The 16,888-nt window shown below is 42.2% G+C and overlaps 1 protein-coding gene across 2 annotated transcripts in view; it reads left to right on the forward strand.

Moving 5' to 3' along the window:
• LOC147901833 (acetyl-CoA acetyltransferase 2-like) overlaps positions 1 to 16,888 on the forward strand; it is a 50,210-nt gene that overhangs the window by 22,501 nt on the left and 10,821 nt on the right. For both annotated transcript variants that reach the window (XR_015540988.1, XM_087374530.1), the window contains exons 8-11: positions 6,647 to 6,729; positions 14,230 to 14,329; positions 14,431 to 14,541; positions 14,742 to 14,783. Coding sequence is in view for 1 of the 2 variants with exons in the window: in XM_087374530.1 (XP_087230656.1) it covers positions 6,647 to 6,729; positions 14,230 to 14,329; positions 14,431 to 14,541; positions 14,742 to 14,783 (336 nt within the window). In the remaining variant the exon portion in view is untranslated. The remainder of the gene's footprint in view (positions 1 to 6,646; positions 6,730 to 14,229; positions 14,330 to 14,430; positions 14,542 to 14,741; positions 14,784 to 16,888) is intronic.

Genomic DNA, 16,888 nt, shown 5'->3' on the forward strand with positions numbered 1-16,888 from the left:
GTATATACTTTGTCAAATGCTCAACTACCACATAGGTTGCATCATATTGGTGAAGAAGGTACAAAATCCATTTGTACAACAAAAATCTTAATTTGTACGATTGGATATATTTTAGTCTTACAAAGGTATGTATAAAACCCATTGGTACTCTCCCACGTTTCCCACTTCTGTGAAGGAATTGATACCAGGCTGCTTCACATATTCTACGTTCTGCTTTTGGCAGAACTCATATCCTTGCACATAGGAGTACGCATCCCCCTTCAAGCCTTTCCACTTGAACATACTTCTAACTTTTGGGTGAGTCTTCGAAATACCACAAGGGAGATGAACATTACTCATATAAAATCTTAGGGGTATATGGAATGGACAGCAAGAACCACATTTTTCTTGCCATAAAGCAATACATCATCTTTCTTCTTGTACGGTGTACCTAAGGTGCTTCAAGCAACAGGTACCTTTCTTGTCATAAAGAAAGACATCACCTTTCTTCTTGTACCTAAGGTGCTTCAAGCATCAGGAACATAGTTGCCAGCTGAAACGGAAACGGAAGAAACGGAGTTTCCAGCCCCCGCCAAAACGAAAACGGAAGAAACAGCAATATGATACAATTTATGTATAAAAATTTATTTTTTATACATAATATAATTATTAATAGAGTGCAAATCATACATAATACAATTATCTATACTCGAAGCTTCAAGCATCAATGCATCATTCATGCCTCTATGATTCTAAATTCTTGAATGATGCTTCAATAATCTGAAATCAACATGTATCATGACTAACAAGTTTGACATTACAAGAATCTGAAATTTAGAAGTTTGAAGTACTTTAAACTTACACAAGTTGAAACTTGAAAGCATTCAATGTCCAGACTCCATAGATGATCATGATTCATGATCCACAAATTTCATGATCATGAGTCATGCAAGACTCAAAATAAAAGCACCCATGGATGATATAAAAAAAAGCAGCTACCACCTGGCACCAAGGTCCAAAGTATACTCAATAGTAAGTACTGTATCTACTATCATAAAAAAAGAAACAACTTAGTCTAGGAATCAAGATGCATCATGCTGTAGCTTGCAGGCTGCATGCATGATGCATTTGAAGTGTCATGACTAGGAGTAGGCTAGCATTGTAGTCTGTACAGTTGTAGTCAAGTGACAAGGACTAAGGTACATCACTACTGATCATTTGCATCATCCATGGACTCCTCGTTATCGTCATCCTCTGCCTCCTCAGATGAGCTTGAGGCATCTGTGTCACTGTCTGAAGAAGAATCATCAACATCAGGATGAGGACCATCGGGTGCAATTGAAGTACTAGCACCATCTCCAGATGGTTGAGTGTATGATCGTGTGTGGTGTGCTGGTGCTGACAGCTCCTCATACAACATGGTGTATATGTCCAGCTCCTCCCAATAAGCATCTCTCGGCATTGAGGAGGATGGAGAGGTGAGAAGGAGGATGGAGAGGTCACAAGTGAGAAAGCTCAGAGGTAAAAGAGGATGGAGAGGTGGAAGGAGCTTGGAGGATCAGAGGTAGAAGTGAAGGAGGATGGAGAGGAGGAGGATGGAGAGGTTACAAGTAAGAGAGGATGGAGAGAAGAAGGATGGAGGGATGGAGAGCAGGCTGCCAAGCTGCAGCTTGCAGGATGGAGAAGATGGAGAGATGGATGAAGAGGATGGAGAGAGAAGGATGGAGGTCCGAGGAAAACGGGATGGAGGTCCGAGGAAAACGGGATGGAGAGTCCAAGAGCAAAGGATGGAGGGATGGAGAGAGCTTAGAGAAGGTGGAGAGAGCAGCAAGGATGCACAGAAGGAGTGCAATGGGCGGGAGGCTGCGAAAAAAGGAGCCAGGCGGCAAAATTGCGATTTTGGGGGTCTAGGTCAAAAACAAGTTTTACGAAACGGCGTTTTTGTTTCGCCGTTTCCGTTTCATGCCAAGAAACGGCCGTTTCTAGAAACTATGATCAGGAACCTTGAAACTCCTCCCAAACCCTTCGTTTTCCATATCTTTGTTGGGGTGATGGTGTCAATGCCCCACTTGTGAACTCACATGAGAAGGACCCAGGGGGTTGGCACTTGTTCGTGAAGTAGTAGGCATGGGTGTGAGAGACAAAGGTGCCATATGGGCACATCGACTAAGCATACGAGCTACTTGTCTGCCTCTTGGGCAGCTTGGAGGACTAGTTGGCAGTAGGGCAGCATCGTGGGCTGATGCATGAGGCAGAAACTCAGCTACGTAGCCCGGCATGGATGGCCAGCAGTGGTGGCACAAGTGAATCCCACGCTGGGGCATGTAAAAACCCAGCAAAGGGTCTGGAAACGAGGCTGCGCTGAGGGCTTTCTAGTCCTGGTGCTGTTTGGTTTGAGCAGCAGGTCTGTCAGGCCAAATGCAGTCTTTTGCCTGGTCTGCATCAGGTCGGTCCAGTTGGCCATCATATGGGGCAGATCTTATGGGCCAGTCCATCCAGATTGCAGAGATAGGGGGCAGCAGCCCCTTGCCTATAAATAGGACCCTATGGGCCTTGTCTCCAATCCCAGGGAAGCCACTGACGTCTACAGCTATATGCACGCAGCAAATAAAGGGAGAGACAGAACTTGGAGCCAGCATAGGTGCTCACCTCAGTGATCTTGGCACATCATAGGTGCTCTCCCCTGTAGCTTTATCTTTGTCCAAAACCTTCTGCACCTTACTTTGCACAGTTTTCAGCTTCAAGACCCATCCTTGACCTCAAGCGATAATGCAAACATCCGCACAATGTTCCATGCAGATTGTTGTCCTTTCTTCAGCATAGTGAGCTGTAAATTAGAAGTAAGTAAGAGGAGCTTGAGAGCTGGAGAACGGACGAGGTCAATAATTTTGAAGAGCTAGGACCGTTGTTGAAGCTGTACAATGATATAGGCTCTGACGAGTAGGCTGTCATGGCTACGAGCAAGTTTGACAAAGGAGAGAAGCAAAAGAAAAGGGATTCCAAGGACGACAGGGACTCAAGTGAAGGTGAAGGCAAGAGAAAGAGAATTAAAAAATGAATTTAGTATGACAAGCCTTTAATTTTGCTAACGATTGCAGGAAAAAGATGGCTGATCAAGTGGAGGAGGAGGACCAATCGAAGTCAACAGAGTCAGACAATGCGGCAAATGTGGTATTTGATCAACTTCTCACGGTTGTTCTAAGCATTCCTAAGGTGAAGTATGCAGATCCATGGGTGCCAGCAGTGTTCATGTAGGAATGGTCCACAAACTTGGAATTAGAGGTGGAAGATGTTGAGTTAGTGGACCTGAGGACAAGGCTAGTATCTTTGAGGAGTGGAGATGTAGGGGAGAGCCAAAACGTGGAGCACTCTTGAATTAAAGTTGCAAGAATGAATATACGAGCGGTCAACATGACCAAACCCTAAAACCCTTGGTGAACCCTAGTGAGAGTTAAAACTCACTCAACCCTTAACTCAATGAGGGAGAAAAACCTTAGAAGGACAAAGTGCCCCTAACCCTCCTAACTACTTAATACATTGGCCATTGCCTTTTTAATTACAATATTTCCAACACCCCACAATGTCTTGGGGTACAAGGAGTGATCAAATTGAAATAAGCTTCAAACTTTTCCCTAGATAGAGCCTTGCTGGAAAGATCTGCAATGTTCTGATGTGTAGGACAGTAGATCAAACCGATCTCTCTTGCATGTAACCTCTTTGTGACATAGTGATAATGGATCTCAATGTGTTTTGAGGGTGCATGAAACACAGGTGTCCGTGCTGCCATGTGTAAGAGCCCCAGATCGACATCTCAAATGAAGTGTCAAGATCTCTCTTCATTTGTGCCTGTGAGCAGCATATCATCCACATGCAAGATGACAATTAACAAATCTTTCTTATCCTTCTTGACATGAATGGTACTCTTAGTTTGAGTCTGGATTATTCTATAGCTTCTCAAATATATATGAATTTTCTCATACCAGGCTTGTTTCAGTCCATCAAGTGCCTCGTAAAGTTTGTGCATACTCTGTGTTCTTGACCATGCATGTGAAAACCAACAGGCTGACTTACATAGACTTCTCCTTGCCAGTCCCCATTGAGAAAGGCTTTTTTAATATCCAATTGATGTACTTTGACCCAAAATGAGTAGCCAATGAACCGATACATCTGATGGTGGTAAGTGGGAGCAAAGGTTTCATCATATAGTCTGTCCCCTGTGCTGAGAATAGCCGTTGGCAACCAAGCTTGCTTTGTACCTGTCAATGGTACTATCAGATTTGCTTTTCATCTTGTACACCTACTTTCTCCCAATAGCTTTCTTCCCTATGGGCAAATCCACTGGTTTCCATATATTGTTCTTCATGATAGATTCCAATTCTAACTGCATAGCCCTAATCTAATGCTCACTATCTTGAGCATCCTCAAAACTGCTTGGTTCATCTGTATCATACAGTGAACTCATCTAAGCTGATTCAGTAAAGTTTTCTCCATTTGTCCCTCTTGAGCCAGCCCTTGTCCTATTGGAGAGAGGGGCTGAAAGTCTGCTGGCCTGCAGAGTTTGTAACAGCCATCTAGGGATTCTTCTAGCTTCCGCACATTGTCATGTGTGAGAGGCTGATCCTGGAGCATCCAAAGGCTGCTGTGCTTCAGCATGTACAGGCTGAATATTCTGATCTTCTATTGGCTGCTTTGAAGTGCCTTCAAGTGCCAAACACATCCTAAGTACCTGTATGCAACTGTCTATCAAACTCAGTCATGGACTGATCTGAAACCACATCTCTATTGACAAAAATCCTTCTTGTCTTGTAGAGATGATAAGCCTTGCTCTCATTGCTGTAGCCAACAAAAATGCACATAGTAGCCTTGTCATCCACCTTGCTTCTCAACTGACTAGGCATATGTGCATAGGTCATGCGCCAAACAGCCTTGGTGGGGCGTTCTGTTCAAAATTGTGTTTTACATGTTATATTTTCCATCCAAAATCTGTGTGGCAGCCTCTTTCCTTTGATCATGCGTCTGAGCATCTCTATCGGAGACCTATCCTTCCTCTCAGCAACACCATTTTATTGAGGTGTATGTGGGGCTGTACATTGATGCATAAGAATCTTTGAGGGCATCTGACATATATTCCCCCCCTCTGTTGTTCTCAAGGTCTGCACTTTGCACCCATACTCATTCTCAGCCATAGCAACAAACTATTTGAAGTACTGAAAGAGATCTGATTTTTCTTTTAGGGGATATACCCATGAAAATGTAGAAAAATCATTTATGAAGGTAACAAAATACAGATGCTGTCCCGAAGGTGGTGTCCTCGTAGCATCACAAACATCATTGTGTATGAGCTATAATTTCCTCTCAGCTCTAGTAGATCCATCTCTAGGAAAGGCATTTTTCCCTAATATGCACCCTTAACAGACATGTCTAGGAGGAGTCTCCAAGGAAGGCATATCATGTACCATCCCATGTCTCTGCAGCAATTGCAATTTACCATAGCTCACATGGCTATATCTTGCATGCCATAATTCTGCATTTTTCATTTTTGCAAGCACTTGTTCCAGCATTAGACATACTGATGTCATGTTTGTCCAATTAGTATAAACCCTAACTCAAAGTGCCTCTAGTGACTATTTGATAGTCCTTTTCTTTGTCCCTAACAATGCACTTATGGACAATCATCTTCTTCTATAACAAAACCCCATAGACTCTTTGCAATCAAGAGATTCTTTACCTCAAATTTCCACAGCGAATAATTGGTGCCACCCAGATTTTGATTTTGATTCTGAGCCATCTTCAAAGATGAATGCTCAAACAATCCCAGAAATTCATGTTCTGTGAATTATACTGACACCAACAAAAGAACATTATTGCACAATGCAGCGTAATTATATCAGTTTTGAACTGAAAAAGTGGACTGCTTGACCAGTACCAAGTGAAGGTGTTTAAGGCTACCTCAAAAATCTCGCTCTAGGTAAAGAGGAGGTGAGAATGACAGATTCATGAGTGCATGCAAGAGAGAAGGCTCCACATTAGTCATTCAAGTGGCAAATTAGGTAGGTTAGCAGAAAAAATGGAATGAAGAGGCTAAACTGAGTCAATTGTGCTCCGTTGCATGATTTAATTAAGAGAGTAATAGCTACTAGTCCAACCATGAAGGTTATTTAAGAGAGTAACAGCTATTGGTGAAACCATGAAGTTAGTTGAATAATAATGAAAACTTATCCGAGGGGTAAATATTGAATTTACTTTACTTGATGATACCTTGAAAGACTTTTTTTTGACCCCTGTGCCAAAAAGCTCAATTGGACCTTGAACTTTGACCAAATGTGCATCATGTTGTGCTAGTGATGTAAAATGGGATATGGCTGAAGGGAAAGTCTCAAGGCAAAGCAGCTCACGGGCGACCTATAATGATGATAGAAAACTTGAATGCAGAGTAGTCTTTAAAGACAGTTCTATGAGAGCTTGCTAGCTATTCAAGTGGCTTTAGCCTCGAACCTGACTGAATGTTAACTTGAGCACCAATGTTTCAAAGAAAACCCTCTCATTTGTTAAGATTTTGCCTATTGTTGATTGTTTCTTTCCTTCTGTTATATGGTTTCTGTTCTTCCCTTGGCGTTACAATGCTGGTCAAAGAGCCACTGAATTGTCTTGATGTGAGATTCTGTAGTTAGATGCGGGAAAATTGAGAAAGTTGCGACCTGTTTTCAAAGAGGGGGGTTCTGTTACTGCTGGAAATGCCTCAAGTATAAGGTATGTACTTGCAAGCCGTTCTTTTTAGTTTCTTCCTGTTGGCAATGCCTGAAGTATAAAATTTTTACAAGTATTCCTTGCAAAAATTTACAAGCTCCATATTGTTAGGACAACTTTACGACTCGAATGATGTCACATGTTTTTAAATCTTTGAACTTACTGCAAACAAGATTCTGTACTGTTTTTAGGCGGATCAAAAACTGCTTAAAGGCCACATAATCTTCCTCAAACTCTACATGTGTGCGAAGTTTACATACTTCATGAATTGACAACAAATGAAAGCTGAGTGATGAACATACAATATTTCGGATGAATGCTTCCCCCCTCTGCCATCCAAAACAATCTCCAGCTTGATCTATGGAATTGCCTTTGATGTAGATGTGGCTTGACTTCTGCTGAAGGTCTTTGCCAATAGCTCACACGATGGTGTCATGTGCCTGAAAGCACCACTGTCAAGTATCCATTCCCTAAGTCTCCAGTGGTCAGAGCAGCCTCTCTCCTCCGGAAGATGGAATATCCAGGCTCTCTATATGAACAAAGGCTGGAGTAGTTGCAGCTGCAGCCAAAGAACTGGTTACCTTTCCCTTGACTCCTCTGGGGGCACTACCTCCAATAGCGGCTCTTTGTGCCTAGTGATTATAGGTTAACTCCGCCTTCAAAACATTTCTCTTTGCATCAAACTTCTTCTCTGAGGATGAAGATGAAGAAGAGTTCCACTCATTATTGGACCACCCAAGTGACTATTAAGTGTTCTTCCTCATCTCTAGCCTTCAAAACCTTGTCCGTGGCAACTTGGAGCTTTATGATTTATCTCCTCTCCTTTGGTAATCTCCCATATACCCTTGAAACCAAGTGGGGACGATGCAAGGCCAAACAAAGGGGTCATTTGCAGGATTAGATGGGACTTATACAGGCGAGGACTAGTTTTGTCCAGTCGGCCAGCTCCCTTCGGCCAGCTCCCTTCTAGGGCTGGATCAGCCACTTGGAAGGGGGGGGGGGGCAGACCAGTCCCTTCCCTACAAATAGGGCACTAGGCTCTTAGTCTTGTAAATCACAGCAAGCCACTGAAGCTTCTGAAGAGCACGCAGTAGAGCAGGAGGTAGCAGCAACAAATGCCCTAGTTTGGGTACTAGGCTCAGAAGCATTTGCTGTAGGTGTATGAAGCACTTGGTGTGAGAACAATGGGAGCATAATGCAAGAGTGAGAGAGCAAGAGTGAGCTCAATAATTGAATAGAAGAAGTGACGTACAAGTGAGAGTGAGGGGTTTTGTCTAAGTGACAAAACCCTTATCCTATCCACTAACCGTAGTTAGGGATTGGACTGTGGTTAGGGGGAAAAACCTCAATGAGGGAAAAGTGCCCCTAACTTACTTATTACAATACATTGGCCACTGCCTAGAATATAACAATAATTCTAACACCCCCCTGCAGTGCCAATGTGGTGTACAAGGTAGTGATCAATCACCAAAGGGAGATAAGTTTAGGGCACTGCGAAATGCCTCAAACTTCTCACGTGGAAGTGCTTTGGTGAAGTTGTCTGTAACATTGTCATGTGTTGACACATAGATCATACTGATCTCCCTGCATTCAATTTCTCTCTGACATAATGATAATGAACCTCAGTGTGCTTCATGCGAGCATGAAACACAGGATTCTTTGCCATTGCTATAGCACTCTGACTATCAGTGAGAATTGGAGAAGGACCCTCCCACAAGAGATGAAGATCAGCAAACAAACGACGTAGCGAAACACATTCAACTGTCAACTGTCGCTGTGAAAGCTACATTCACATGAGGAAGTAGGCACTGTAGATTGTTTCTTGCTCAGCCAAGAAATGCAAGCTTTGCCTAAAAAGAAACAATTACCACTAGTGGACTGCATGGTATCATAGTCTCGAGCTCAATCTGAATCATTGTAAGCATTCATATGCAAGTCACCCCCCCTAGGAAACATCAAGCCATAAGACTTTGTGCCTTGCAAATAACAGAAGATGCGTTTTACAGCTTGCCAATGTGTAGTCTTTGGGCTGTGCATATATTTGCTCACCTGAGATACTTGAGATACTGCATACTGAATATCAGGCCTTGTATTGCACAAATAGATGAGGCATCTAACAGCCTGACTATAAAGTGTGACATCCACTGATTCACCTGCTTCATACATAGGAAGCTTCAGCCCCGTCTCCATGGGAGTGGCTATAGGCTTACAATCATGCATGTTGAACCTATCCAAGAGCTTTTGCACATACTTGGATTGAGACATAACGATGCCACACTTGTCTTGTATGAACTGGATCCCCAAATAGAAATTTAACGTGCCCAAATCTGTCATGTCAAATTTAGCTTCAACTCAGCTTTGAAATTTGCAATTATTTCCTCATTTGACCCTGTGAGCAGCATGCCATCTACATAAATATCAATGACCAAAATATCCCCCCCATCCTTCTTGATGTAGAGGGTGCTTTGCGTGGGACTATTATGTAACCCCTTACTTGCCAGGAATGCATCAATCTTGGCATACCATGCATGTGGAGCTTGTTTCAGCCCATATAAAGCTTTATTCAGCTTGCAAACTTGAAGCGCATTGCCAGAAAGTTCAAATCTAGTAGGTTGTTTGACATAAACCTCTTCCTGCAAGTCTCCATTAAGGAAAGCTGTTTTTATGTCCAATTGATGGACATTCCAGACAAAATTTGCAGCCATGGCAATAATTGACCTTATGGTGGTCATCCGGGATGTAGGAGCAAAAGTCTCCTCATAATCTATGCCCTTCTTCTGTGCATAGCCTTTGGCAACTAGCCATTGCCTTGTAACTATCAATGGACCCATCTGGCTTCCGTTTCACTTTGAAAACCCATTTGGTACCAATGGCATGCTTTCTTTGTGGCAAATCCACAACATCCCAAGTTTGATTTTTCTCAATGGACTGCAATTCATTGTGCATGGCATGCATTCAATGCACATTATCCTTGGCTTCTTTAAAAGAGTCAGGTTCTTCATCAAGAAGAGTACATGCATAAGCTGTCGCAACAAAAAGAGCCCCCCTTGCGTGCCTTAATTCACTACGAGTCCTGCCAGGCAAAGGTGCCTCAAGCCTACTCTCGGAACTGTTTTGTATCTCTTGAATCTCTTGCCTAACAACTACATCCACACCTTATGGAGGTACAAAATCAGCATGTGGCTGAATCGGGGCATGTGGATCAGGAGGAGGTTGCTGTAAATTCTGATTTTCAGCATGAGCCTTAGTTGGGGAACCAAAAGCTCTAGGAAGCATCCCCTCAAAAACATCATCTGAAGAAGCTGGAATACTAAATTCAGCATGTGTATGTGCTGAATTCTCGGTAAAAATAACATCTCTACTCACAAAATCCTTGCGAGAAGCAAGATTGTAGAGACGAGAGCCTTTGCTTTGTGCACTATACCCAACAAAAATACACTTGAGTGCCTTATCTGATAACTTATGTCGAAACTCCACAGGCACGTGGGCATATGCAACACAACCAAAAACTCTGAAGTGATCCACTGAAGGCTTTCTCCCATGCCATGCCTCATAGGGAGTGATTGTCTTTAAAGCCTTTGTGGGAGCCCGATTCAAAACATAATTGGCACACATAAGGCCTTCGAGCCAAAACGTGTGAGGCACTTCTTACTAGTAAGCATGCATCTCTCCATCTCCATAAGAGTGCGATTTTTGCGCTCAGCTTTGCCATTTTGCTGAGGTGTAAGCCTCACTGTAAGCTGATGCGTGATGTCTTTTTCCTTCAAAAATGCCTTAAACTCATGAGACATATACTCCCCCCCTCTATCTGTGCGAAGTGTCTACACCTTGAGTCCTGTTTCACTTTCAACTATAGCCACAAAGTGTTTGAAATGCATAAACACTTCTGATTTTGCCTTAAGACCATAGACCCAAGTATAATTGGTGAAGTCATCTATGAATGTAACATAATAGAGAGAACCACCAAAAGCAGCTGTCCTCTTGAGACCGCAAACATCACTGTGTATGAGCTGTAATTTACGAGTAGCTCTTACTACACCATCCTTCTTAAAAGGAAATCTATGCATCTTGCCAAGGATGCAACCCTCACATGCATGAGGAGGAGGTTACTCCAAAGGAGGCAATGCATCAACCATAGCATGCTTCTGAAGTGTCATCAAGCTGCCATAGCTCATGTGCCCATATCTAGCATGCCATAACTCCGCATTTTGCATCGCAGCAGTGGGAGTGCTCACTGAAAGTGCAAGATCGGATCTTTTCTCATAAATGTCAAGCTGAAAAAGACCCCAATACAAAGTGCCAAACAACATCAAAGCATAGTCATTCTCTTTGTCTCGAACTGCATACTTAGCATCATCAAATATGACCTAAAATCCTCTTCTATTGAGAGAGGACACTAAAAGCAAATTCTTCTTTATGCGTGGCACATAAAGAACATCTGTAATTCTGAAATCTGTGCCATCCATGGATGTGAGTATAATGTTCCCCACTCCACACACTGAATAATAAGAATTATTTGCACATGTCATCTTCTTTTTAGTAGGTGGTGGATGCAGAGATGCAAAAAGGCTCTTCTTGGAATTGATGTGCTTAGAAGCACCACTATTAAAATACCAAGTGTTCAGTGTCATTGACACTGAGAGAGCATGCATCCTTTGAAGGGTCATAACTGCAAGTCAAGAAAGCATATGGGTCATCCTCAAGAGTGGCTGTAGTATCTGGACTATCCACTGAAAAATTTGAAATGCAAGACAAAAAAGCATAGTGCTCTTCCACAAAGTTGGTTGTAACATCTCCTCCATCATGTGCATTAGGAGCTGATGCATCTGAGACAGCCATACTTGAATCCCTTTTCTTGTCTTAAGCTATGCGATTCTTGCATTCACCAATGTAATGACCTGTCTTGCAGTAGTGACAAATGCCCTTCTTCTTAGGCTTATCTGCATCACCTTTAGCCTTATAAGAGGGCTGTCCTGAATCAGCTTTATGCTGATGTGCGGGCTGATTGGCTTGTTGCTTTTGCTGCCCTTTTCCTTTGGGCTTGAACTTAGAAAGCATGGCATGCTCGCCAGCTCGTGTTGCCATATTTCTTCTTGTATGCTCTTCCTGCAACAAAAGTCCTAACAACTCGTGAAAAGAGAGAGGATTGCTGCCCCCCCTAAATGACAAATTCAGCGAGGTGTGGAAACCAAGATAAGATTCAGGAAGAGAATTAAGAGTGGTGGTAATCATCTCTAAATCTGGAATAACTTCATCTATATTCAGCAATTGTTCCCTCAAATCCTGTAGTTTTGTGAGTATTCATGGAATCTCCCTCATCCATATGCGTATGAGATAGCTTTCTCTTAAAGAAAGAAACTCTGGCATCATTTCTTGCTGCAAACATGATCTCTAAAATCTCCCAAGCTTCCTTTGAGGTTTGGCATGACCAAATGTGAGGAATAATGAACCTCTTGACAAAAAGAGAAATAACAGAAAGAGCTTGTGCATCCCTAGAATCCCATCTTTTCTTCTCTGCTGTGGGAGCCACTGGAGTAGTAGCTGCTCCAATTACTTGTGTTGCATTTTGACCTCTACCTCTGCCTCCAGCGGTAGGAGTGATAGGTGTAGCCACAGATTGTGGCCTTGCCTCATCTCCATTGACATAATCTTAGAGATGTCTGCCAACCAAGATGTTGTGAACCATAAAACTCCACAAGGAGTAGTTGGTGCCATCCAACTTATCCTCCTGTGTGAGGACTCCAAACACCTCATTGGGGTTGTTCTGAGCCATTTCTGCCAGAAAACTCAAAAAAATGCAGCCAACTAGACAAGTAAAATGCACAACCAGAGTGTGCTAAAAAAATCCCTTCCTGGGATGTAAAATGCACAACCAGAGTGTGCTAAAAAAATTTTGCCCACAGTGACAATTACTATCACAGCCTATCAAAGGCTTGAAATGCACCACAATGCTCTGCAAATGCCCAAAAATCTGCAAAGAATATCTGCAAAAAGTGGCAAAAGTCTGCAATTTGATTCACACTGAGTCCAAAACTGCTTGCAAATCTCCCAAATGATCTTCCAACTGCCAAATTGCATCCAAAATGCAAAAGCCCTAAATTTCTGCAAGAAATTGCACCTGAAAGGGGCAAATCAACTAAAAGCCTCAAATTTCTGCAATTCTCTGCAAAAAGTGCAAAAGCCCCAAGTGTGCTCCCAGAATGCAGGCCAAACAATGGCAAAAACACCTTCCAAAGTCCACCTGCAAAGAAGACTCTGCACGAAGTACGGATACCTTCAACTTGTACAGAACTGATAGTACGGAATTGTTAGTACGGATTCTGTACACGGTACGGACAAGGTACAGCGAACTTGTACGGATGGCGCTGAATTGTACAGATGCCCACACGCGTGTTGTACTGAGACTTGTCAGCTGTACGGAAGGCAGGAGCTGGTACGGATGTACAACAACCTGTACGAGGCTCTGCACCGACAGTTTGGAATGTGGGCGGCTGACTGACAATACGGTGACTGGCAGGTACAGACGGTGCACATCAGCTCTACGGCGTGCAACATGTGTACGGCAGGCGGCCGGCGATCTTAGAATATAACAATAATTCTGACACTTTATATCCCATCAGATCCGTACTACTTGGAGCAATTCTATATGCATGGTGTTTTGGATGTCTACTTGACTGTGCATGCTTTTCAGATCTGTATGTTTCTTTGTGTTTGCTTGTGTGCAAATGCCATCCATAGTGACAGATTGATTGTTGATCAATCCGGGAACATTCTGCTGCATAGTCTACATGTATCAGAGCTCTGTCTGGTTTATGCTTAGGTTTTCTAACAATGTCACATGGCAAAACAGATGGTTTCATCCACGTCATAAAGTGTCCAGTATCTGTCATTGGCTTAACGCAAAAGTCTTGCTTAGAGTCAGTAGTGTTAGGGCTGATTAGGAAGTCAAAGGACAAGGGATATTTACTTGTGTGCAAATGCCATCCATAGTGACAGATTGAGTGTTCATGAATCAAGGGTTTGAAGATTGGGTAAAGGGTAAAAGATCTGTTCACAAGCTGCAATCAGAAACAATTTCAGTTAGAGGACCTTTGCAAATAATAACATTTCACTAGTCTTAATTGGAAAGTAAAACTAAGCTCACAAAAATCTGCTAGCCTACTGATTTAATGAGCGTTGTAAATATCTTCATTCAAATACTAAAGTTCTTTTGATGTTGAGAGCTGCTGTGGGTTCTAAACTTCCCATTTTTTACAAAGCATATTGCTCCATGCGCAATTTATCGTTTCTTGTCTTGGCCTCAGATTTGCTCTAATTTCATTATGTCTGCTGTTAAGTAATGGGTAGTTCAATCATCGACAGAGACAATTACTGGTCTTTTCTATAGGGTCGTTTTTGCCTGAATCAACTCTGAGAAAGTTAGGCATATTTTTTGGCCTTTTTATTGAAACCTCATTTTGCAAGAGTAAACTATTACATAAACACCACTGCAATTTTGAACAGTGATGGGGCAGCTGCGCTTGTTTTGGTGAGTGGGGCAAAGGCTCTCCAATTGGGGCTGCATGTCATTGCACGCTTTATTGGTTCTGGTGATGCTGCTCAGGTTTCCTCGCGATTATCCTCTCCGTGGAATGTGTGTCTTAAAAATTACATCGTGATGTTTTATTACAGCGGTTTTCTCATGTTGGGTGCTGGGTTATGCAGGCACCAGAGCTCTTTACTACTGCTCCCTCTTTGGCCATTCCCAAGGCAATTGCGAATGCTGGAATTGAATCTTCTCAAGTAGATTGTTATGAGATCAATGAAGCTTTTTCTGTGAGTGCGTCCTTGCTGTCCTGCATTTCTGACTCATTACGTTCTTCCATTCACAGAGTGTGTTGATCATATCTCATGCTTACATGCTGGTTGCTCATGGTGTGAAGGGAGTTGTGCAAGTTGAAGTCCTGCTGTCCGTATTTGCTAGCAGAAAAGGTAGCTGCCATTTCTATCACTAATGTTCTTTTATTGCATACCAGGTTGTAGCCCTTGCCAACCAGAAAATTCTAGGGCTTAAGCCGGTAACTCTTATCTTTCTCTCTCGGATGCCTTTTCATCCTGATTTATCCGTTGTGATTGGCATAAAACGGACATAGAAAGCATATCTTTGAAGTTAAGGCAGATTGTTGAAACAGTTTCTTTGTGAGAAAGGATGAAAGAAGAGAAAAGCCCTTTACTAAGCAGTCTTTAACATCACCAATAAGTTACCTCTCTCTTTCTATACAAGCTTTGGATGTGTGCTAATAGTGAATATTTCCTACAAAGCTCACTCCCTTAGGTTTTCTTTGCACGTAACTTTATTCTGAATATTCTTACGTTATTGAGACCTGTTTGTTTGGTAAGGCTCCTCCTCTCGTGAATCTACTTTCCATTAGTCTTTCTCTCTTGGATGCCTTTTCATCCTGATTTATCTGTTGTGATTGGCATAAAACGGACATAGAAAGCACATCTTTGAAGTTAAGGCAGATTGTTGAAACAGTTTCTTTGTGAGAAAGGATGAAAGAAGAGAGAAACTGGGGAAAGCCCTTTACCAAGCAGTCTTTAACATCACCAATAAGTTACCTCTCTCTTTCTGTACTAGCTTTGGATGTGTGCTAATAGCTAATATTTCCTACAAAGCTTACTCCCTTAGGTTTTCTTTGCACGTAACTTAATTCAGAATATTCTTATGTTATTGAGACCTGTTTGTTTGGTAAGGCTCCTCCTCTCCTGAGTCTACTTTCCATTTTTCAGGTGCTTTCATTCTCACAGGTTCTTCTCCTGATTCTACTTTCCATTTTCCTTCTTCAGTGACTAGTCTTGCAATGCACGTAGGACCATCTCTTGTTTTGCTGAGCTTTTCTTTTTGAGTCTTGCAATGATCAGCAAACCATACATTATAAGGCATTCTTTTCCCCTTCTAGTGCAATGTGTTGCTGTTCTTTGTAAAGTCTAAGATTAAGGCAAGGTTGTTCATAATTGCTTGTCCAACCCTAATCATCCTGCTTCCATGTGTTCATATGGTATAGTCCTGTTTTCTCATTGCCAAGGTATCTATCCACAGTGGCTACTAAATCTGAATTCTCTCTTTAAATAACTTGTCAATGTATTTGTCTGATCCTTTATACTGCATCATTTGCAAAGAGCACAGAAATTGAGTGAACAGTGCTGAAATAGGCAACATTACACAAAAGAGCAGATGAGTTTCTGTTCTAAGCCTGCTAGAAACTGAGAAGAAAGGCTCAAATGCTGGTTTTAATGCTTGAAGGGGCCCAGGGGTTTAAGCCATAGGGTCAAAGTCCTAACTTGGGATCTCAGATCTTTGACACCATGACCACTCTCTATGGTCTTTAATGTGTCATATGCCTTGGATTTGCCGTTTTTTATGTATACATCTCTTCTTCACATTGTCTTATGTGGTATTGAGGCTCATGTCTAATGCCCATTGAACACAATTAGGCCAATTCACTAGGATACCTTAAATCTAGTGCATAGCTTGCCATATACATGTAGTTTGAGGGTGATCCCAACATATGTCATAGTTGAGAGCTTTTAACATGCCTTGACCCAAAAGACTCATTGATAGGGTGAAACTTTGATGCATGTAGTTTTGGACAGTTGGCCACCAAAGTATTGCTCCCATCCTGCCAAGAACTACTTCTGAATTCTGGATTTTTTATTTTTTATTTTTGTGTGGATCCAAGGTTCATCTGTATATACTTGGACTGTTTCACGACGATGCCCTCTTCTAATTGCATAAACTGAAGCTAATGCAGCAGTTCCCAATCTGGGTTTTGAAACCCAAAGCTTTGGAATCCTTAAATAATGCAAGTCACTTCGGAATTCGGTATCCAAAACCTAGGACCGGTTCAGAATGCAGAATTGTAAGCCGATTTTAACGTCGGTTGAACTTGAGCTTAAGCTGTCAATGTACTATTGCAGTAGCACAGAATCTTGTGTTTCATGCTCACATGAAACACATTGAGATACACTATCACTTTATTAGAGAGATTACATGTAGGAGAGATCAGCTTGACCTATTGTCGTACACATGACAATGTTGCATAGCTTTTCACCAAGGCATTATCTAGAGAAAAGTTCGGAGCTTTCCACAAGGATTTAGGCTTGATGTCTTGTGGTGATTGAT

Source organism: Dipteris shenzhenensis, chromosome 5, assembly GCF_047967505.1.
Source record: "Dipteris shenzhenensis isolate YYH24624 ecotype China chromosome 5, Dip_SZ_1.0, whole genome shotgun sequence".
In the NCBI taxonomy this organism is placed as follows: domain Eukaryota; kingdom Viridiplantae; phylum Streptophyta; class Polypodiopsida; order Gleicheniales; family Dipteridaceae; genus Dipteris; species Dipteris shenzhenensis.